We start from the raw sequence: 22,853 nt of genomic DNA, 5'->3' as shown, positions 1-22,853 counted from the left end.
GGCCTCACTAACACCATACAATTGCAGCATAACCTCCCTAGTCTTAAACTCCATCCCTCTAGCAATGAAGGTCAAAATTCCATTTGCCTTCTTAATCACCTGTTGCACCTGTAAACCAACTTTTTGCGACTCATGCACTAGTACACCCACTTCTCTCTGCACAGCAGCATGTTTTAATATTTTATCATTTGCATAATAATCCCTTTTGCTGTTATTCCTACCAAAATGGATAACCTCACATTTGTCAACATTGTATTCCATCTGCCAGCCCATTCACTTAGCCTATCCAAATCCCTCTGCAGACTTCCAGTATCCTCTGCACTTTTTGCTTTACCACTTATCTTTGTGTCGTCTGCAAACTTGGACACATTGCCCTAGGTCCCCAACTCCAAATCATCTATGTAAATTGTGAACAGTTGTGGACCCAACACTGATCCCTGAGGGACACCAATAGCTACTGATTGCCAACCAGAGAAACACCCATTAATCCCCACTCTTTGCTTTCTATTCATGAACCAATCCTCTATCCATGCTACTACTTTCCCCTTAATGCCATGCATCTTTATCTTATGCAGCAACCTTTTGTGTGGCACCTTGTCAAAGGCTTTCTGGAAATCTAGATATACCACATCCATTGGCTCCCCGTTGTCGACCACACTGGTAATGTCCTCAAAAAATTCCACTGAATTAGTTAGACACGACCTGCCCTTTATGAACCCATGCCGCATCCGTCCAATGGGACACTTTCCATCCAGATGCCTCGCTACCTCTTCCTTGATGATATATTCCAGCATCTTCCCGACCACTGAAGTTAAGCTCACTGGCCTATAATTACCCGTTTTCTGCCTACCTCCTTTTTAAAACAGTGATGGCACGTTTGCTAATTTCCAATCTGCCGGGACCACCCCAGAGTCGAGTGAATTTTGGTAAATTATCACTAGTGCATTTGCAATTTCCCTAGCCATCTCTTTTAGCACTCTGGGATGCATTCCATCAGGGCCAGGAGACTTGTCTACCTTTAGCCCCATTAGCTTGCCCATCACTACCTCCTTGGTGATAACAATCCTCTCAAGGTCCTCACCTGTCATAGCCTAATTTCCATCAATCATTGGCATGTTATTTGTGTCTTCCACTGTGAAGACCGACCCAAAAAACCTGTTCAGTTCCTCAGCCATTTCCGCATCTCCCATTATTATAACTCCCTTCTCATCCTCTAAAGGACCAATATTTACCTCAGCCACTCTTTTTTGTTTTATATATTTGTAGAAACGTTTATCATCTGTTTTTATATTCTGGGCAAGTTTACTCTCATAATCTATCTTACTCTTCTTTATAGCTTTTTTAGTAGCTTTCTGTTGCCCCCTAAGATTTACAAGTCCTCTAGTCTCCCACTAATCTTTGCTACTTTGAATGTCTTTTCCTTCAATTTGATACTCTCCCTTATTTCCTTAGATAGCCACGGTCGATTTTCCCTCTTTCTACTGTCCTTCCTTTGCTGAGCACTGTGAAAAATCGCTTGGAAGGTTCTCCACTGTTCCTCAACTGTTTCACCATAAAGTCTTTGCTCCCAGTCTACCTTAGCTAGTTCTTCTCTCATCCCATTGTAATCTCCTTTGTTTAAGCACAAAACACTAGTGCTTGATTTTACCTTCTCACCCTCCATCTGTATTTTAAATTCCACCATATTATGATCGCTCCTTCCGAGAGGATCCCTAACTATGAGATCCTGAATCAATCCTGTCTCATTACATAGGGCCAGATCTAGGACCACTTGTTCCCTCGTAGGTTCCATTACATACTGTTCTAGGAAACTATCGCGGGTACATTCTATAAACTCCTCCTCAAGGCTGCCTTGACCGACCTGGTTAAACCAATCGACATGTCGATTAAAATCCCCCATGATAACTGCTGTACCATTTCTACTTGCATCAGTTATTTCTTTGTTTATTGCCTGCCCCACCATAATGTTACTATTTGGTGGCCTATAGACTACTCCTATCAGTGACTTTTTCGCCTTACTATTCCTGATTTCCACCCAAATGGATTCAACCTTATCCTCCATAGCACCGATGTCATCCCTTCCTGTTGCCTGGATGTCATCCTTAAATAACAGAGCAACACCACCTCCCTTACCATCCACTCTGTCCTTTCGTATAGTCTGATACCCTTGGATATTTAACTCCCAGTTGTGACCATTCTTTAACCATGTTTCAGTAATGGCCACTAAATCATAGTCATTCACGATGATTTGTGCCATCAAGTCATTTACCTTATTCCGAATACTACGAGCATTCAACTTATGTTGGCTTTTTTACCTCTGTTCTGAATCTTAACACCTCGATCAGTAACCTCTCCTAAGTTATATTTCCTCTTCACCTTTCTCCTAATTTTCCTTGTCGTTGAACCCATATCTTCATGTAACAGCCTGCCGCGTCGCTTACCATTAATGTTTTCACTTCCCGTTTTATTCCTTTTAGTATTCTTGGTCCTATTCACTGAGCTCCCCTCAGTCACTGTACCTTGTACTGTCGCCCTTTTTGATTTTTGACTATGGCTTCTCTGCCTTACACTTTCCCCCTTACTGCCTTTTGTTTCTGCCCCTGTTTTACTACCTTCCAACTTCCTGCATCGGTTCCCATCCCCCTGCCACATTAGTTTAAACACTCCCCAACATCTCTAGCAAACACCCCCCCTAGGACATCGGTTCCAGTCCTGCCCAGGTGCAGACCGTCCGGTTTGTACTGGTCCCACTTCCCCCAGAACCGGTTCCAATGCCCCAGAAATTTGAATCCCTCCCTCTTGCACCATCTCTCAAGCCACGCATTCATCCTATCTATCCTGACATTCCTACTCTGACTAGCTCGTGGCACTGGTAGCAATCCTAGGATTACGACCTTTGAGGTCCTATATTTTAGTTTAACTCCTAGCTCCCTGAATTCAGCTTGTAGGACCGCGTCCCGTTTTTTACCTATATCGTTGGTGCCTATGTGCACCACGACAACTGGATGTTTACCCTCCCTCCCAGAATGTCCTGCAGCCGCTCCGAGACAACCTTGACCCTTGCACCAGGGAGGCAGCATACCATCCTGGAGTCTCGATTGGGTCCACAGAACCGCCTTTCTATTCGCCTTACAATTCACTATAGCCCTGGCATTCTTCTTCCTGCCTAGCTGCGCAGCAGAGCCAGCCGCGGTGCCATGAACCTGGCTGCTGCTGCCTTCCCCTGGTGAGCCATCTCCCTCAACAGTATCCAAAGCGGTATATCTGTTTTGCAGGGAGATGACCGCAGAGGCCACCTGCACTGCCTTCCTACCTTTGCTCTGTCTTTTGGTCACCCATTTTCTATCTCCCTCAGGACCTTCCACCTGCGGTGTGACCAACTCGCTAAACGTGCTATCCACGACATCCTCAGCATCGCGGATGCTCCAAAGTGAGTCCATCCGCAGGTCCAGAGCCGTCAAGTGGTCTAACAGGAGCTGCAACTGGACACACTTCTTGCACGTGAAGGAGCCAGGGACAGTGGACGTGTCCCTGAGCTCCCACATCGCACATGAGGAGCATGACAAGGGTCTGAGATCTCCTGCCATGTCTTAAACCTTCAGTTAACTTCAACAATTACAATTTCCCAAAATAAATAAATAAATAAATAAACAAGAAGAAAAAATAAATAAATATACCAATGAAAAGAAAAATAAAACAGAAACACTACTTATCAGTCAAGGTGCTCAAGGTGCTGTTATCGTAGAATTTACAGTGCAGAAGGAGGCCATTCGGCCCATCAAGTCTGCACCGGCTCTTTGAAAGAGCACCAGACTCAAGGTCAACACCTCCAACCTATCCCCATAACCCAGCAACCCCACCCAACACTAAGGGCAATTTTGGACACTAAGGGCAATTTATCATGGCCAATCCACCTAACCTGCACATCTTTGGACTGTGGGAGGAAACCGGAGCACCCGGAGGAAACCCACGCACACACGGGGAGGATGTGCAGACTCCGCACAGACAGTGACCCAAGCCGGAATCAAACCTGGGGCCTTGGAGCTGTGAAGCAATTGTGCGATCCACAATGCTACCGTGCTGCCCGTTATGCCTGGGCCACATTTGTGGAAACCAGTGTTAACCAGGGTGAGGTGTCCCAAACACAGCTGTTAGTTCCCAGGTGCTGGGAGAATCTGATGCAGACATATTTAAATGAGCCTAATGAACCCCTGTATGCTTCACCCGATGCCGGTGTTATGTAGTTACATTGTGCACCTTGTGTTGCGCTATTATGTATTTTCTTTCATTTCCTTTTCTTTTCATGAACTTAATGATCTGTTCAGCTTCTCGCAGAAAAATATTTTTCACTGTACCTTGGTACACGTGACAATAAACAAAATCGAAATCCAAATATGATTATCTGGATCTCAGTCAGAGTGGGTGAGATCCAGATCGTAATGTCTCGTGAGATTCTGTTGAATCTCACAAGTCATTTCGAGCTTTGCGAATCTCACGAGAGACTCTTGCAAGATTCAATGGCCTGGTCACATCACCAAGTTGGGCGCAACAAGGCCGGTATTATTATTATTATTAAATCACGCCCAAGGGATCGTGTGACCAGCCAGTTCACCCAAATCACTTTTGTGACTAACTGGACTGGAAAATACAACCAAGATTTTGATGCACGCAAAATATTTTATTATTGATATTGGTATTTTACTGCATCTTAAATATGTAACGAAAATTATTCAATGCATTACTTTTAATAAACACATGATTCATGAATTCATCTGTATATAATTTAATATTTTATTGCAATCACGCAGTGTATAGTCATTCTTGAAAATCTTTTATAATTATGGATACAAAATATTATTTATACATTAAATATTAAAGCAATTAAAAAGTTGCATGGAGAATTTTGTACATGATTGCACAATGCTCAAAAGATTTTCAAAAGTCCTGAGAAAAATAATTTGAATGATCTTTTATCATTTTAATCAAATTATGAATCTTTTCTTTTAGGCTTGGATTTTGCTATTAAAATAATGGTGGAGTTATCAGCGCGAACTGGAATTATGGACTAAATCGGACAGAAGAGCAATAGGAATAAGAGCAGGAGTAGACCTCATGGCCCATCGAGCCTGTTCTGCCATTTAATATGATCGTGGCTGATCCTGGGCTTCAACTCTATTTTCCCGCAGGGATCAGTGCTGGGACCTTTGCTGTTCGTAGTAGATATAAATGATTTGGAGGAAAATATAACTGGTCTGATTAGTAAGTTTGCAGAGGACACAAAGGTTGGTGGAATTGCGGATAGCGGTGAGGACTGTCAGAGGATACAGCAGGATTTCAATCGTTTGGAGACTTGGGTGGAGAGATGGCAGATGGAGATTGGGGCTGGTTTAGAACACAGCTAAATCGTTGGCTTTGAAAGCAGACCAAGGCGGGCCAGCAGCACAGTTCATTTCCCATAACAGCCTCCCCGAACATGCGCCGGAATGTGGAGACTAGGGGCTTTTCACAGTAACTTCATTTGAAGCCTACTTGTGACAATAAGCGATGTTCATTCCATTTTTTTCATTGGGGTTTAATCCGGACAAATGTGAGGTAATGCATTTTGGAAGGTTTAATGCATGTAGGAAGTATACAGTGAATGGTAGAACCCTCAAGAATATTGACAGTCAGAGAGATCTAGGTGTACAGGTCCACTGGTTACTGAAAGGCGCAACACAGGTGGCGAAGGTAGTCAAGAAGGCATACAGCATACTTGCCTTCATTGGCCGGGACATTGAGTATAAAAATTGGCAAGTCATGTTGCAGCTGTATAGAACCTTAGTTAGGCCACACTTGGAGTTTAGTGTTCAATTCTGGTTGCCACACTACCAGAATGATGTGGAGGCTTTAGAGAGGGTGCAGAAGAGATTTACCAGGATATTGCCTGGTATGGAGAGCATTAGCTATGAGGAGAGGTTGAATAATCTCAGTTTGTTCTCACTGGAACGACGGAGGTTGAAGGGCGACCTGATAGAGGTGTACAAAATTATGAGGGGCATAAACAGAGTGGATAGTCAGAGTTTTTGTCCCAGGGTAGAGGGGTGAATTACTAGGGGGCATAGGTTTAAGGTGTGAGGGGCAAGGTTTCGAGGCGATGTATGAGGCAAGTTTTTACACAGAGGGTAGTGGGTGCCTGGAACTCGCTGCTGGAGGAGGTGGTGGAGGCAGGAACGATAGTGACGTTTAAGGGGCATCTTGACAAATACATGAAAAGGATGGGAATAGAGGGTTGTGGACCCCGGAAGTGCAGAAGATTTTAGTTTAGACAGGCAGCATGGTCGGCACAGGCTTGGAGGGCCGAAGGGCCTGTTCCTGTGCTGTACTTTTCTTTGTTCTTTGTTCTCATATCCCTTAATTCCTTGAGAGATCCAAAATCTGTCTATGACAGACTTAACTGTATTCAACGATGGAGCATCCAAAACCCTCAGGGTTGAGAATTTCAAAGATTCACAAACCTTTGAGTGAAGTAATTTCACCTCATCTCAGTCCTCAATGTTTAGCACCTTATCCTGAGACTGTGTCCCTGTGTTTTAGATTCCTCGACCAATGGAACAGTTTTGCAACGTCTATCCTATCGAGCCCCTTCAGAGTTTTATGAGATCACCTCTCATTCTTCTAAGCTCCAAAGCGCATAAGCCCAATTTACATTAGCCTTCCAGCAGAGGACAACCACCCAATTTGGTGAACCTTCACTGTATCGCCTCAAATGCAAACACATCCTTTCTTAAATGGGGAGACCAAAACTGCACATAGCACTCCAAATGTGGTCTGACCAAGACCCTGTACAACTATAGCAAGACTTTTCTATTCTTGTACACCAATGTCCTTGTAACAAAAATCACCATGCCATTCGCCTTCCTAATTGCATGGAATTAAATGTCAGTATCTGGGGTCAGCGCAAGCATAAACAGAAAAGTCTGTCCATTTTCCCTGCTTCTCCACAAGCTCCACACCTTTCTTAGAGATCCAGCATTAAAGCACTTGAAGGGTGTGAAGTTGAAGTATTAATCCATTAGATAGCCACTCAACACAGTAAAAAGAAAGTTACACCTTGCGCATTCTCGCCAAACAGCATTACTGGCCCTGAAAATTTAATTTTACTTGTGTGCAGTCTCGATCCTGCAAAAGTAAATTATTCTTGGAGAATTTTTAAAGGAACAATTTCTTCAGCTGTTACAGGCAATTTGAAGGTGTTAACTTCTGGTGGCCATGATCAAATATATTTGGATGTGGATGTGAGCTTTTTCTTATCCTCAGAGTGATTAAAATAATTTAAATAACCCAGCATGAAGCTTTTGTATTTTAAAAATGCAGAAAATGGTTTCTCACACAAACCTGCCCGGAAGGTTAAATGAATGTTTGATACCTTGCATGACTCACCATCACTATCACACACGCAAAAACTAGATACTGTTGAAGGTTAAACAATAATTATAAAAATGGAATTTAACTTGGTCTCTATTTCATGGCGGACCCAATGTTCCTTGATTAAGTTAATGCTTTGGCTCCATGTGAAAGACTTTGAAAAGCAGGGATTTGTTTTGTGACTGCGAAGGCTCTTGTAGTAGATTTGTCAGAGGCTGAGAACTCAGGTGAACTTCGTGGGGGGAACAGCTGAGAGGGGAAAGTCCTTCATCCGCTTGAACGGTACAGACTGAGGCTACTTAGCTGATATCCATAGACTATGGGCGGTATTCTCTGGCCTCCCCAAGGTGGCTTTCTCGGCAGTGAGAGACGGCCTGCCATTGGCTGGCGGCGGGACGAAAAGATCCCACCGCCTTCAATGGGGTTTCCCATTGACCCCTCCCCATACCGCTGGGGTGCACCATGGGCAGGACCAGAAGATCCTGTTAGCTCAAAACAGCTAGAAGATTCGATTCTCTAGCTACAGTTAGGTATAGGCTTCAACTACTTATCTGAGGGAAGTCGGTCTTGAGGTTTCTGAAGACGTTTCTCTTAAAAGTCAGTTTGAACTTCTGTTCCTGTCTCTCACAAGAAACAAAGATGGATGCTGGATCATGTGACCTGCCATCAGTATTGAGTCTTGTTTGAATTAAGGTGTTGTAGTGATCCCATTAAGCAGACAGATTCTTTGCCCACCTGTTGTTTTGGTAGTATTTTATGTTTCAAAAGGTAAATCCACATTTTCTTTACAATTAAAGTAACAATGGACTGAATTTTCAGGATGTCGGGGACTTGGGCAAAGCAGCCCTGTCACCAAAGTGGCCGGAATAGGCACTGCAGGGAACTTCCTGGCACCAAGTTCCAGGAAACAACAAAGAACATGAACAGGCCCTTCAGCTTCCATGTCTGCGCCGATCATGATGTCTGTCTAAATTAAACCTTCTGAACTTCCGGGATCCTCTAGTCCCATTCTATTCATGTATTTGTCAAGGTGCCTCTTGTAGGCTGATATCGTATCTGATTCCACCACCTCCCCTGGCAGTGCGTTCCAGGCACTTACCACCTTCCATGTAAAAAATGCGCCTGGCACATCTCCTCTAAACTTCACCCTCATACCTTAAACCTATGTCGTCTAGTAATTGACTTTTCCACCCTGGGAAAAAGTGCCTGACTATCCACTCTGTCCATGCCACTCACAATTTTGTAAACCTCTATCAGGTCGCCCCTGTGATTCCAGTGAAAATGATCCAAGTTTATCAAACCTCTTCGAGTGGCTAATACTCTCCGGACCAGGCAACATCCTGGCAAACCTCTTCTGTACCCTCACCAAAGCATCCACATCCTTCTGGTAGTGTGGTGACCAGAATAGTACGGAATATTCCAAATGTGGCCTAACTAAGGTTCTATACAGCTGCAACATGACATGCCAATTTTTAGAATCAATGCCCCGACCGATGAAGGCAAGCATGCCGTTTGCCTTCTTGACTACCTTATCCATCTGCATTGACACTTTCAGTGATCTATGGACCTGTACACCCAAATCTCTCCACCTGTATTAGACCTTCCAAAATGCATTACCTCGTATTTGTCCAGATTAAACTCCATCTTCCATTTCTTCGCCCAAGTCTCCAACCGATCTATATCCTGCTATATCCTCTGACAATCCTCTTCACTTTCTGCAACTCTGCCAATCTTTGAGTCATTTGCAAACTTGGTAATTAGACCAGCTACTTTTTCCTCTAAATCATTTATGTATACTACAAACAACAAAAGCCCCAGCACTGATCCCTGCGGAACACCACTAGTCACACCCTTCCATTCAGAAAAGCACCGTTCCACTGCTACCCTCTGTCTTCTATGAATGAGCCAGTTCTGTATCCATCTTGACAGTTCACCTCTTATCCCTTGTGACTTCACCTTCTGTACCAGTCTACCATGAGAGACCATGTTAAAGGCTTTATTGAAGTCCATGTAGACAACATCCACCGCCCTACACTCATCAATCACCTTCGTCACTTCCCCCCAAAAATTCAATCAAGTCAGTGAGACATGACCTCACCTTCACAAAAGCATGTTGCCTCTTGCTAAGTCCATTTGTTTCCAAATGTGGGTAAATCCTGGCCCTAAGAATCTTTTCCAATAATTTCCCTACCACTGTCGTAATGCTCACTGGCCTGTAATTTCTTGAATTATGCCTGCTAACCTTCTTAAACAAAGGAAGTGGAGGACAAGGTAAGTGGCAGTGGCTGCAAGGTGGAGAATGTCTGGGGGATCACGAGAGCGGGGGAGAGTGTGGTCAGAGTCTCAGGGGCTTCCCCCTGTAGCTTTGAAAATCATTCAACTATTTTCTTCTGACTGATCATTTGATATTGACATGCTAGGAGAGACATCAAAGGGTTCCAAGAGGGAAGACTTTTAACTAGAACTTGACATGCTGAAAAATGGTTTCATGATTTTCAAAGTTACAGAGGCAAGAGCTGCCACACGACCCCCATCCCGGCAAAGACCCACAACCTGAGCCCCACCAGTCCAGCCCAAGCCCTCTAGCCCCCAGCTCCCCTGAAGAGCCCTGCTGGCACCCTGGAGGCAAGTCTAGAGAGAATACTCCCGCCCGCCCCCCCCCCCCCCCCCCATTCCCGGCCTCAGGGTCCAAGGCTGCAGGTTCGCTTTGGCAAGAAGTGGGCGAGGGGACTGAGGGCAGGGCATAAAGGGGGGGGGGCTAAAGGGGAGGGGGCGGGGGGGGGGGGACACTTGGCAAGACGATAACTGGGTGTCACTCACATTAGCGGGGGAGCCTTGCCAGCAATTGGGGAGGGCGGCATTGCCACCGATTGGGGGCCCCCTTGCCAGCAATTCTTGGACAGGCTGCACAATTATTCTGAGATCGGGGCACCCTTTAAAAAAGAGTTCTCTGAGGAACGAGACCTGTCAGTGGGTTCAGGCCCCACCCCTCTTGATGCCAGCGGAAAACCCGCACTCTCAGGAAAAGTTTCCAAGTGCCACTGAATGGATCCTGAACAGCGCTCCCAGTGCCAGCGGGAAACACTCCCGATTCCCTGCTGGTGGCGGCACTCAGGATGCAAGACCCATTTTGAGCGAGTTTAACCGGTTCATTCCCAACATTCGCAGCACCAAGAATAAGCGTGCTGTCTAATGGAATGTTGTTGTAATCCAGGATCCCAGCTGGGAATGCCTTGCTGACGTTGCAGTAGTCCTGTTTCCTGCACTGAGGAGCTCCACTTGCAAGAACTCCTCTGTGCAGGAGGCGGTCAGGACACCGCCTCTCAATCCCACAGTGATGCCCCATCAAAGATCCAATTCACCTATGAGGAAGTCCTTGCCCCACCCCACTGCACCTCACCTCACATGGGCAGGGCACCCCCCAGGTTTGATCCCTGGCATGGGAGAATTGCCACTGTGGAACCGTTGGCCTGGCACCTGGCTGGGCCTCTTGCAGCTGGCAGTGCCAACTTAGCACCTTGGCAGTGCCAGGATGGAACCCAGGTGTCAGTGTCAGGGTGCCAGGATGGCAGTGCCAAGGTAACACCAGCAGTGCCAAAGTACCACCCTGTCCACAGGGAAGCCATCTGTGGGATCAAATCCACTGGCAAACCCCTCCCCTCCCCACAAATGCCATTCCAACTGGTCGCCGTTTGCGGAAGCCAGCACTGAATAACGCTCACCTGTGGTCTCCGAGCCGATGGGGTCAGATCCAGGGCTTCGGTAGATCAGGCAAGCACATATTAGAGTGACAGTTGATGTGTGGCCGGAGCTAGCTCTGGAGGCTCTGCCTTCGCCCGGCACTGCCAGTCCTGGAGGCCACTCTCATCACGAACTGGGTCTCCATGCTCGCGGCCATGCAGCACAGGGACTGTGCCACATCCCTCTGGGTCAGTGCCACATCCCTCTGGGACTGGGCCACATCACTCACCAACTGCGCCAGGCCCCTCTGCGACTGGCTTAGGTCAACCAGCACCAGGCCAATGCTCTCGACGCCCGCAGCCATGACCGGTTGTGACTGGCCACGCCATTGGCCCTGGTACCTGGTGGCCTGTGACATGGCCGTCCTGTCCTGTGCCTCAGCCATCTTCTGCACAGGCCTTGGACATCCTGACCCATGGCCAATATCTTCGCACCTAAGGCCTCCACTGTGGACGTCACCTGTGTGGTGTTGGTTTGGGTAACACGCATGGTTGGCACCGCCTCCTGCCCCTGCAGGCAGTTGCATCCTCCTTCTGCACCTGTAGGCACTGGATGGTTGCTGACACCCTCTCATATAGTCCCCAGCTCTGCGCCTGCACCGATGGGACCGCCCTTTCCAGAAGTGCTAGACATCTCTGGACACCACTCATCTCTGGGGCTGCGCCACCCTCCAATTGCCCACCCACCTGGGGCTCGCTCCCTCAACCTGATGTAACGCTGCATTTATGTGGTGCGACCCAGATAGTGCCCCAGGAGCCTCTTCATTAAAATGCCCAAGGTGAGTGTCTCTGGGATGGTGGATGGTGCCAGTGACAGCAGTGACGAGAAGTCGTGTCGTCGCCGGACATGTGCTCTGGAGTATTGTGAGGTTGCATTTTGTGGTGTGGAACCCCAAGTGGCTCCATCTCGTCACTAGGTAAGTTACGGAGTTGCGGCTGGTGGTGGAGGACACTGGCAGGTTCTGCATGGTGGGCAGTACGAATGTTTGTGTGTGTTGCAGGGTGGGGTGTGAAGGGGCTGCTGGCGGGTGGGGTGCGATCGTCCTCTTGGGAGGGGTGGGGTTGTGGGGTTGGGATGTGTGGGATGGTGCTGGTGCTGGGGCACGGAGGTGGTGAATCAACATGTCTGGCCTGGAGGGTTGCTCATCTTAACCCTGTACTGTGTACCGGTTCGTCTAGTGGGAGCCTCATGGGGACTGGGATTTTGGGGGGAGTGACGGGTGTGGGTGTGTGGGATGGGATTGGTACTAGGAGGTGGTGACTCACCCGGGCAACCTTGAGGAGGTCGTGCAGCTTTTTCCGGCACTGCTACGGTGGGGCCCACGGCGGTGAACACCTCGGCCACTTGTGACCAGGCCCGGTTGACATCAGTGGGTGGAAGCCTCCTTCCCACCCTGGAGAACAGGCTGTCTGGCCTCTCATCCACAATATCCAGCAGCATCTCGAGCTCTGCATCCGCGAACCTCGGGGCTGCATGTTTTTGACTGGAATAAGAGTGTGTGGGCAGTGGAGTGCTCATATGCACCTCCAGCTTGTAAGGCTCTCCAGTGCCAATCCCGGCCACAGTAAATCCATCACCAGTGTCAGTTGGAATTGCACCTGTTCCATGTGGCGCGAGTGCTAGCCCACATGTCCTGAATTGCTCCGGGACTGGCCGTGCCATCGGGACTGTGGAACACCCCCATTCAGAACCGACGTCAGCACTTAGTCTCTCAAGCCGAAAATCCAACCCATTAGCTTCGAGAAGTAACTGATCCATTGAAAAGTTAAAGGTGTACCTCCAAATTATGAGGGGATTTAAAACTATTCTGGGTTTACAATTGCTTCTGCTGATGCTGTTTGATCTCTGATGCATGTGAAGTCCACTTAGTCTGCTGCTCGCGCTGACACTTAACTGTTAGATGGTGGAGCGAAATGCATTCATAGTGGGCTCCCTCTTAAGCAGACATCACTATTAATAAAGTGATGTGCGGCTGGGAAAGGCTAAGTGCTCCAACTTGACCTTAAGCGTGATTTGTTTCACAACCCTTGGCTGAGCAGAGGCTTTGCTCACTTTGGAAAAACAACGAGATTATTCCTTTTTTATCCCCCTTCTCCTAAAACTCAGCGTCCCTGCTGAGAAAGCCATCACAAAACCATTAAAGGAAGGTATGGGCTTTTACTTTGAATCTTGTGGTGTGACTCCCTGTGGTCAGCGAATGCTGTCATTTGAAGTCAGACAATGATATTTGATGCTTTCACCAGTTCTGAACAGTGGTCACATTTCTTGTAAACCCTCCTGTGTAAATGCGATAGCAAAACCTGAGAGTAGTTTGGAATTTTGAGATATTGTTTGTAAATTTATGGAAATTCAAAGGGAGTTTCATATCATACTTTTCAATATCTCATGAACATCAGTGTTTTGTTACTCATGTTGGGCTGAATCTTTGTGTGGGTGTGGAGGTGTATTCTAAATGGTTACATTTAATTCTTTTTGGTGAAAATTACATTTTTCTCTTCATTCCCAATCTTGCTCGTCATTTTTCTCTGGCCTATTTTCATGTTGGGAATGACAGAGTGTAAAACACAAAATACATTTACCAGCCTTGTATAATTGTTCAAATGCCTTGGCAGAGCCACCTGGTTGCCAGGTTGGCAGTGCCAAGGTGCCTAGGTGGCACTGCCAGCTGGAAGAGGCACTGCCAAGGTATCAGGCTGCAAATGCCAAGGTGCCTATCCGGCGTTTTTCCAACCACAGGGATCGGACCTGGGGGTGCCCTGTGCGGGTGCAGTCAGGTGCAGGGGGGCCCCCCGAAGACTTCTTATAGATGAGTTGGTTCTTTGTGGAGCTTCGGGGTAGCACTGTGGGGGGTCGATAGATTGGATGCCATTTAAAATGGCGTCCTGATCTCCTCCTGCACAGAGACGTTCCAGCAAGAGGAACTCAGTGCAGAAAACGGGGCTAAGTGCAGCCTTAGTGGGGGTTCCCATTCGGTTAGATCACGCCCATAAACTTTCCATGGAATTTGAATGTATAATAACACATACAATTGTGCATAAATCACAAAAAGCTAGCATGCACGTTCAGCAGGTGATTGGGAAGGCAAATGGAATTTTGGCCTTTATTTCAAAGGGAATGGAGTAGAAAAATAGGGAAGTCCTTCTAAATCTATACAAGGCACTAGACTTGAACTAGACTTAGACCATATCTGGAACAGTTTTGGTCCCTTATCGAAGGAAAGAAATGATGGTATTGGAGGCAGTCCAGAGAAGGTTCATTAGGCTGGTCCCGGAGATGGAGGTTTTTTTTTATGAGGTGAGGTTGAGTAGTTTAGGTGCGTTGGATTTTAGAAGAATGAGACGCAATCTTATTGAGACATATAGGATTCTCAGTGAACTAGACAATGTCATAATATACACCAGTATATCATGGTGCAGACACGCACACTGATGGACACACAGCAAGACCAATCAACACACAGAACACCGCAGCCAATCACCAGTTTGAGCACACTCACAGCACGGTAGCATTGTGGATAGCACAATTGGTTCACATCTCTAGGGTCCCAGGTTCGATTCCGGCTTGGGTCACTGTCTGTGTGGAGTCTGCACATCCTCCCCGTGTGTGCGTGGGTTTCCTCTGGGTGCTCCGGTTTCCTCCCACAGTCTAAAGATGTGCAGGTTAGGTGGATTGGCCATGATAAATTGCCCTTAGTGTCCAAAATTGCCCTTAGTGTTGGGTGGGGTTATTGGGTTATGGGGATAGGGTGGAGGTGTTGACCTTGGGTAGGGTGCTCTTTCCAAGAGCTGGCGCAGACTCGATGGGCCGAATGGCCTCCTTCTGCACTGTAAATTCTATGAAGACAGAGGGCATCAGTGTTCCTGCTCATTCGGGATGCAGCCTCTTAGAAGGACTGAGCTTACAGCTTACAGCACAGATCTTCACCATGTGCTGAGTGCATAGGCTGGTTAGGACATGCATAGGTCTTTAGTTTAATCTAACATCGTGTCAACCCATAGTGAAAGTATGTTCAAGTTTCTAATTTAATAAAATAGTGTTGTACTATTTTAAGTGTTGGTGGCCTGTATGTGTTCCACGGATCCAGAGCACCCAACACATCAGACAGAGCAGATGTTAAATGGATGTTTCTTCTTGTGGGAGAGCGTAGGAGCAGAGGGAACAATCAAAGAGTGATGGATCACCCATTTAAGGCAGAGGTGAGGAGGAATTTCTTCTCTGAGGGTAATGAATCTGGGAATACTTTATTGCAGAGGGTTGTACAGGCTGGGTCATTCACTATGTTCAAGGCTGAGATGGACATATTTTTAATTAGTAAAGGAATCAAGGGTTCTGGGGATAAGGTCGGAAAGTGGGGTTGAATGTTATATCAGATCAGCCATGATCTCATTGAATCGAGCAGACTCGATGGGCCAAGTGGCCTACTTGTGCTCCCATGTCTTATGTTCTTATGGTCTGAACTGGCTATTACAGAACTTTGTAAAAGTATTGAAAAGAGAACCAAGCTGACATTTACTTGAACCATTTTACAGATAGTAATTATGCCTGAACAGAGATCTCAAAAAGAACTATCCATTTCCCTGTATCATAGCAATTAAAAGAAAATGCAGTTCATATTTTAAAGGCTGCTTTCATCGTCCAAAAATCCAATAAAATAAATTAAATTGCCTCTCACCATTCATTTCTTTATTTAACATAAAATAATCATAAATTATGCATTTGAGCTACCACCTTTCTGACCTGTGAACATAGTTTTTTTCTCCCAATTTACTTTTACAAAATTACCATCAGTTTGAACACTTCTACACCATCTCATTCAAAACTTTTTATCATCAAAATTTAATCCTGGGAAGGTAGGATATCAGTTTTTCCCATTTACTTTAAATACATGCCAGTGAGAATAGAGAATGGCCCAACAGGCATTGCTGTCCAATTCTCTGCAGAATAATATCCAACGACAATTCAGCATTTCCATTTTCACACTTTCGAAACCGAGCTGCTAATTAATAGCGAAGTAGCCAGTGGTGTTATGTTATGGATTCATAACCACTGGGAAACGCACTGGGACTAACACTTAGTTCACAGAAGGTACTTAAGATTACTCAGAGGAGACCATCACTCATTCTGCCAAGTTTGGATTTGGGCTGAAGGCCTGGAAGCAAAGCACATTGCAAGGCCTCCTCAGAAATATCGGAGAGCTGCAGAAATGAATGCCTACAGCATACCGAACAGGCAGGAAAAATATTTTAAAATGCAATGGCTTACCTGTTGGTTGCTTTAGTTTATGGTAGACGTGTAGAACTCTGCCACTCTCTAGTTTTGCGAGTGATTCGATATCCGTGCCATTGAATCTGTTTATTTTGGTGATACTTAATTTGTATTTAGCAGTGAAATTATCTAAGTTGATGGCATAAATGAAGTTTTCAAACACTGCCAAACTGTAAAGATGTCTAACCTGCAAACAAAAGATAGCTTAGTATTACCACCTGCCAAGTTATCACTGCATAATTCTGAGACAATAAGTCAGGCAGCTTTTCAAATGGATGACATATATTTTATATATTATCATTACCACAAGCAAGAATTCATTTGCCAGTCACATTTAGGAAAGCTGAAGTCTATCAGTCACCCCGCCTCGTTTCATCATTCTAACACAAATGATTTCAATGGCATCTATCAAACCTCATTTGTAACTTCGTCTGTTTTATTCTATGATCTGAATATTTCAAATAAAGCAAAAATAATATTCACATCATTGTAGTTTGTAAAGCTTGTAAAGTTTAAAATTGAGGACAGCATAGGGACCTGTTAAACAGACTCATGTTATCAGTGTACATTTTTCAACAGATGATTTTGAAATGCCTGTCCACCTCTTCAAATACCTCCTGAAATCCCATTGTGTCGACTGCAACACACTCCACAGCCTGCAAACTGATGACAACTGAATGTCTCGATTGCTCACCTCCTGCTGGACTGCAAACAGCACCAACCTAACTCTGGTAACTGATTCGAGTAAAGTCCCAGGTTTTCAACTGTCCATGACAAATCTGGACATGGCAAATCCAGTGGGGCCGTCAATGGTTCTGACAAGTCACTCCTGGTGATGAATGTTGAAGTCTCCCACCCAGAGTATGTTATCTGCTTGGCTAGCTTCAGGGCCCCTTCCAAATGGCTCTCAACATGGAGAGTACTGATTTATCAACTAAGGGGGGGTTATTAGGATGTTTCTCTGCCCAGTTTCGATCTGATGCCAAGAGGCTTCATTGGTCCTGCAGTCAAAGTTGAGGACCCTGTGCAATTCTCTCCTGTACACAAGGCCACCACCACTGGTAGATCTGGTGGTGGGATAGGGTCTACCCGGGCGTGATGATGCAGGAGTCTGGGATGTTGGTTGACATATGACTATTGACTGTTCAGGATTTTCCCTGGCATGCCCAAATCCACTGCCTTGTTTGATGCCAAGTGAGCTGTCTAGTTTTATTCTCACTACAGCTTTTTGTTGTAGTTTTGATCCAACTGAATGGCTCAGTTGAAGAATAAATAGTTTGACAAGACACGCCCCAGAAAAGTAAAGGTAAGTGTTGCTTTAATTGATAGTCATGAATGTGGGAAAGGAAAAGTTGCAGAAAATAAATTATTTTCTCACACTAAAATATCAATTTTGCAGAATACATTATTAAAGATCAAACTTTGGAAAGATACTGTCAGGAAGTTGTATGAAAATGAAGGAATCTAATACATGGGAAATGGTTTGAGCGATAGATTGAATAGTTTTTTGATATGTGGATTAGTCTAGCAACACGGTAAACAGATACTTACCGACGCAAGCTGGATAACAATAGGGTATAAAATTTCAGGAATTGAAGCACAGATGGTAAAAGTTCAAAACAGAAGATCTGGATCTAAAAGCATGAGCTTATGTACAAGTGTCATTAAGAGGGACCACTAAGGCAAGCAGTTCAGATCAGAAAATATTAGAAGAAAAAGCAGTATATCAATGGCAGGGTTTATCCTGTAAGCAGAGGTGAGCTGAGATGAGTTGAGCTGAGGAGGGCTGGTCCTAGATCATAATCATACACAGCAGGACACTGTGGTGACTCCAAGCAAGCAACTAGACAGTTGATGTATTTGTGGCTATTCTAAAACAGAAGTCATCCCCAAATGAGTTATAGGTGTCGAGTGTGGTAACTATTACTGGATTTCTCTTTGTGTTAAAGCCTATGGAATAATGTTTGGGAGGTGTAGCTCTGAGGTTAGGAAAATAGAGGCATTTGGAACTGGGTCAATTTGTGTAGTCATTATTGTAGTTAAGTGTATGTTATTTAGTTGTCTGTCTTGTTGAGTGTTTTACTGTTTAATAAACATTTATTTTGTTTAATTATTACAAGACTAGAACCTTCCTCATTGGTCTTCACATCTTTCCTCACATTATACCAAATAGCACAAAAAGATTAGGAAACTATTCCAAGTTACCTTCTGCGATTTGGAATTCCCTAGCATTTAACATCAGTTGAGTTCTTAACAATACCTCGGATTTGCAGAATGTTCACATTTGAAGAAATGGCAGGAATATGTTTAACCGATCATCGTTGGCTTCTATATCTGCTCTTTAATGTAAAGACATAGAACCATAGAGACATTTCAGCATATGATTCTCATTTGGGGTGCAGGTGCAGACACAATGGGCTAAATGGCCTCCTTCTGCATCATAATAATTCTGTGTTTCTGTATTCCAATATCTAAGTCATTATTTCCGACAAAAGTGCAGTAATCTTCATACCGACCATTGTCAATATGGTTGCCACATTTGTTACCAATCTTCTGACACTACCCCCATATCTAGAGAAGATTATGACAAGACGTTCCGATCTCTATCTCCATTTTCTTCAGCAACCTTTGATGTAAGCCATCAGGAGAGATGAGTTAATCCCCATAAGCATAGCCTACTTTTCTGGTACCTCTTGCTTGTCAATTTTCGCCCGATCCATTACCTCTACCATTTGCACTGATTCCTGCTGAAATCTTGTCAGCATCCTCTTCCTTAGTGAACATAGAAAGAAACCCTCATTAAGCCTCACCACTTTCAAGACACATTTCCATTATTGACAGAACATCATATGGGCGGGATTCTCCGTTAGCAACGGCCCCCCCGGCAATTCTTCGGGCCCCAAGCCGAGCGGCCGTCGTTTCCTGGTCAGTCCCACCAGTGTACAATGGACATAGGTGAGTTCTTGGGAGGCATGGGGAGATCCGGCCCCGGGGGGGGCCCCACAGTGGCCTGGCCCGCGATCAGGGCCCACTGATGGGGGGGCCTGTGCCGTGGGGGGCACTCTTTCCTTCTGCGCTGGCCTCTGTAGGGCTCCGCCATGGCCGGAGCGGCGAAGAACACCCTGCGCGTGCACAGGAACATGTCGGCCGGTCTGCGCATGTGCGGAACCACGCCGCTGGTTCTGCGCATGCGCCAACTTGCGTCGGCCCTTCGCTGCCGGTTGGCGAGGTGCCAACCCCTCCGGGCCGGCCTAGCCTCCGGAAGTGCAGAAGATTCCGCACCTTCCGGTCGGCCCGATGCCGGAGTGGTTCGTACCGCTCTTGGCGCTGGCGTCGGTCCATCCGGCCAGTGGTGGGAGGATCCCGCCCCATGTTCCCACACAGCATTTGTGCTTGCAACTCACCAATGTTGTTCATCACACTTTGGGAATTTAGGTACATGCATTGTCAACCGTTTCTCGTAGTCTTTTTCAGTCTGCTAACATTGTATTCCTTCCTTCTCTGGTACCATTCAACACTCTGACTTTATGCACCTCATTCCTCTTTACTCCCTTTCTATAAACTGCTGCCTGTCTCTCTGTCAGTTTAGTTTAAATGCTCCTTAATAACACCATTCAACCTCCCCAGGATGAAATTGGTCCGAGTACTGTTTGTTTTGAGTAGATCCTTCGTGCCCCAAGATTTGGCCCAATGCCCCCAAAATCTGAAGCCCTTCCTCCTGCACCATGCCCCAAACCAGACATTGAAACTCCCTAGCATGCAGCAATGGGAATAATCCAGAGATCTTTTAATCCAAGATTCAACTTTTTAAACTCCCTCCCTAATTCCTGAAAACCTGACGATGGGACTTCAATACCTGCCATCTCCATGTTATTGCTGCCAATGTGTCCCACAACGTCTGTCTCTCATTCTCCGAATATCCTTTTTTAAATGCGGTTCTTCTACTAAATTGCTTCTTGTCCAAAGTTAAGGTGGCGGTTTGTGGGTGTTTTGATGAAAGATCACAGACTTGAATCATTGAACCTGTGTTCATCTCCACAGATGCTGTCTGACTTGCTGAGTATTTCCACATTTTCTGTGGTTTATTTCAAGGTTTAATTTTCTTTCTTTGCAAGGGTTTATTTTTGCCATTATGGTTCAAGTCATTTTGTTCTGACGTGATCTCAAATACTCATTTAGGCAAAATCAATAAACGTTCCGGTTGTTAAATAGCATTGAATTTACTAACAGCTAAGTTCCACATTGAAGGGAAGCTTGTAAAAAATGGCATAAACAGATCCATCCTTCTGGTCCGGAAATCACAACAGTTTCTTTCTTATTTTGACCGACTTTTCCACTTTCAGAAGCTTTCAGCGCGAGTTTCTCTCAAACCACCTCAGACAACTTACTTTCAGATCACTCAGGACTGGAGTAGGCTGTATTGCCACAACAAGAGAATTTCTTGAGCATTTAAGTGATCGAGTGATGAGAAATTGCTTTAAGTCCGATAAGCTGTTTCTGTTTTTTCATTCTGTCCTCCGTCACCTTTCTGACTTCAACTTGATGGTATTTTTGCTGTCACACAAACAGCTCTACCTATTACAGGCACTGCACACATCAAATGCACTGACCTTAGGTACAAAGTTCATAAGTTTCAAGCAAAATTAGAGATTTAAAAAAATATATACCCTGAAAATACAGCAGTTACAACGGGATCACGTACACTGTCCAACTCCACCATTTACCCTGCCAAAGTTTTCAAAACCTCAAAAATGCAGGGAGACGCAGGCCACCTTGCTGGGTCCTCTTCTGACAAATGTCTCCCTGTGCTGGGAACTATCTGATTATTTTTTTAAATGTCCAGTTCCCTGGCCTTAGGATGTCTACATGTTTTAGCAAGTTAGGTAGCACACCTATGCCAAAGCTACACCACATCCCAATGTACATTCAGCTTCATTGAAACTGTGTAGAAGTGGGACATTGAATTCAGGTGACAAGAGACAAGGCAGTTCTGTCACACTTCTATGGATGGTTGAGTAGAGCCCCCCGCCCAGCCTACAAGTGGCAAAAGATTGTGCGGTATACTGAGGAGAAAGGAACGACAAAAAAAGGGGGAAATTTATGCAGAAAGTGATGTTCAGAGGATTTAGTTCCAGTTCCACAGGAAATTTGATGACCTTATTAGAAGGGAGCACGATGACCTGATGGCAGCACGGTAGCATTGTGGATAGCACAATTGCTTCACAGCTCCAAGGTCCCAGGTTCGATTCCGGCTTGGGTCACTGTCTATGCGGAGTCTGCACATCCCCCCCGTGTGTGCGTGGGTTTCCTCCGGGTGCTCGGGTTTCCTCCCACAGTCCAAAGTTGTGCAGGTTAGGTGGATTGGCCATGATAAATTGCCCTTAGTGTCCAAAATTGCCCTTAGTGTTGGGTGGGGTTACTGGGTTATGGGGATAGGGTAGAGGTGTGGACCTTGGGTAGGGTGCTCTTTCCAAGAGCCGGTGCAGACTCGATGGGTCGAATGGCCTCCTTCTGCACTGTAAATTCTATGAAATCTATGAAAAGACAGTGATCAGCGGGGGGGGGGGAATTTCCTGGAATTTCCTGAGGATGTAACTAGCGGAATTACAAAGGGGAGCCAGTGGATGTGGTTTATTTGAACTTGCAGAAAGCTTTCAACAAAGTCCCAAGTAAGAGTTTGGCGTGTAAAATTAAAGTGTATGAGATAGGAGTAGTGTATTGAGATGGTCAGAAAACTGGTTGGCAGACAGGAAAAAAGGAAAGAAAAGGAGGAATAAATGGGTCTATTTCCAAATGGCAGCGAGTGACTAGTGGGCTATCGCACAGATCAGTGCTAGGACTGTATATTAAAGATTTAGGTGATGGAACTAAAAGTAATCTCTCCACATTTGCAGATGGCACAAAGCTGGGTGCGAGGATGACCTGTGAGGAGGACGCAGAGGTGCTTCAGTGCTATTTGGACAACTTGAGACACAATGAATGGCTGAGCAGGATTGAAGGGCCTCCTCCTGCTCCTATTTTCTATGTTTCAATGTGACTCCTCTTCCGTTCATTGCCAGAGCCACCATTACCAGCCGCCAAAAAATTGGGGTGGAAAATCCACTCCTGTGGGGGCAATTTTGCACCCGTTTTCAGCGTAAACGCAAACAGTGATACGGGAACAAAATCTTGCAGGAATCGGAAAATGGGAATCTCGCCAGTGAGATCTTGGGCGAAATTCTCCCCCAACGGCGCAATGTCCGCCGACTGGCGCCAAAAACGGCGCCAATCAGACGGGCATCGCGCCGGCCCAAAGGTGCAGAATGCTCCGCATCTTTGGGGGCCGAGCCCCAACATTGAGGGGCTAGGCCAATGCCGGAGTGATTTCCGCCCCGCCAGCTGGCGGAAATGGCGTTTGTTGCCCCGCCAGCTGGCGGAAATGGCGTTTGTTGCCCCGCCAGCTG

The 22,853-nt window shown here is 45.8% G+C and overlaps 1 protein-coding gene across 1 annotated transcript in view; it reads right to left on the bottom strand.

Moving 5' to 3' along the window:
- The window catches only part of LOC140406652 (low-density lipoprotein receptor-related protein 1-like), a 1,475,832-nt gene that overhangs the window by 1,418,937 nt on the left and 34,042 nt on the right, over positions 1–22,853 (bottom strand). Inside the window, exon 3 of the mRNA XM_072494659.1 lies at positions 16,408–16,597. Within this exon, the coding sequence (XP_072350760.1) occupies positions 16,408–16,597 (190 nt within the window). The remainder of the gene's footprint in view (positions 1–16,407; positions 16,598–22,853) is intronic.

Source organism: Scyliorhinus torazame, chromosome 2, assembly GCF_047496885.1.
Source record: "Scyliorhinus torazame isolate Kashiwa2021f chromosome 2, sScyTor2.1, whole genome shotgun sequence".
NCBI lineage: Eukaryota > Metazoa > Chordata > Chondrichthyes > Carcharhiniformes > Scyliorhinidae > Scyliorhinus > Scyliorhinus torazame.
The sequence above is the reverse complement of the archived record's forward strand: the minus strand, read 5'-3'. Positions and strand labels throughout refer to the sequence as shown.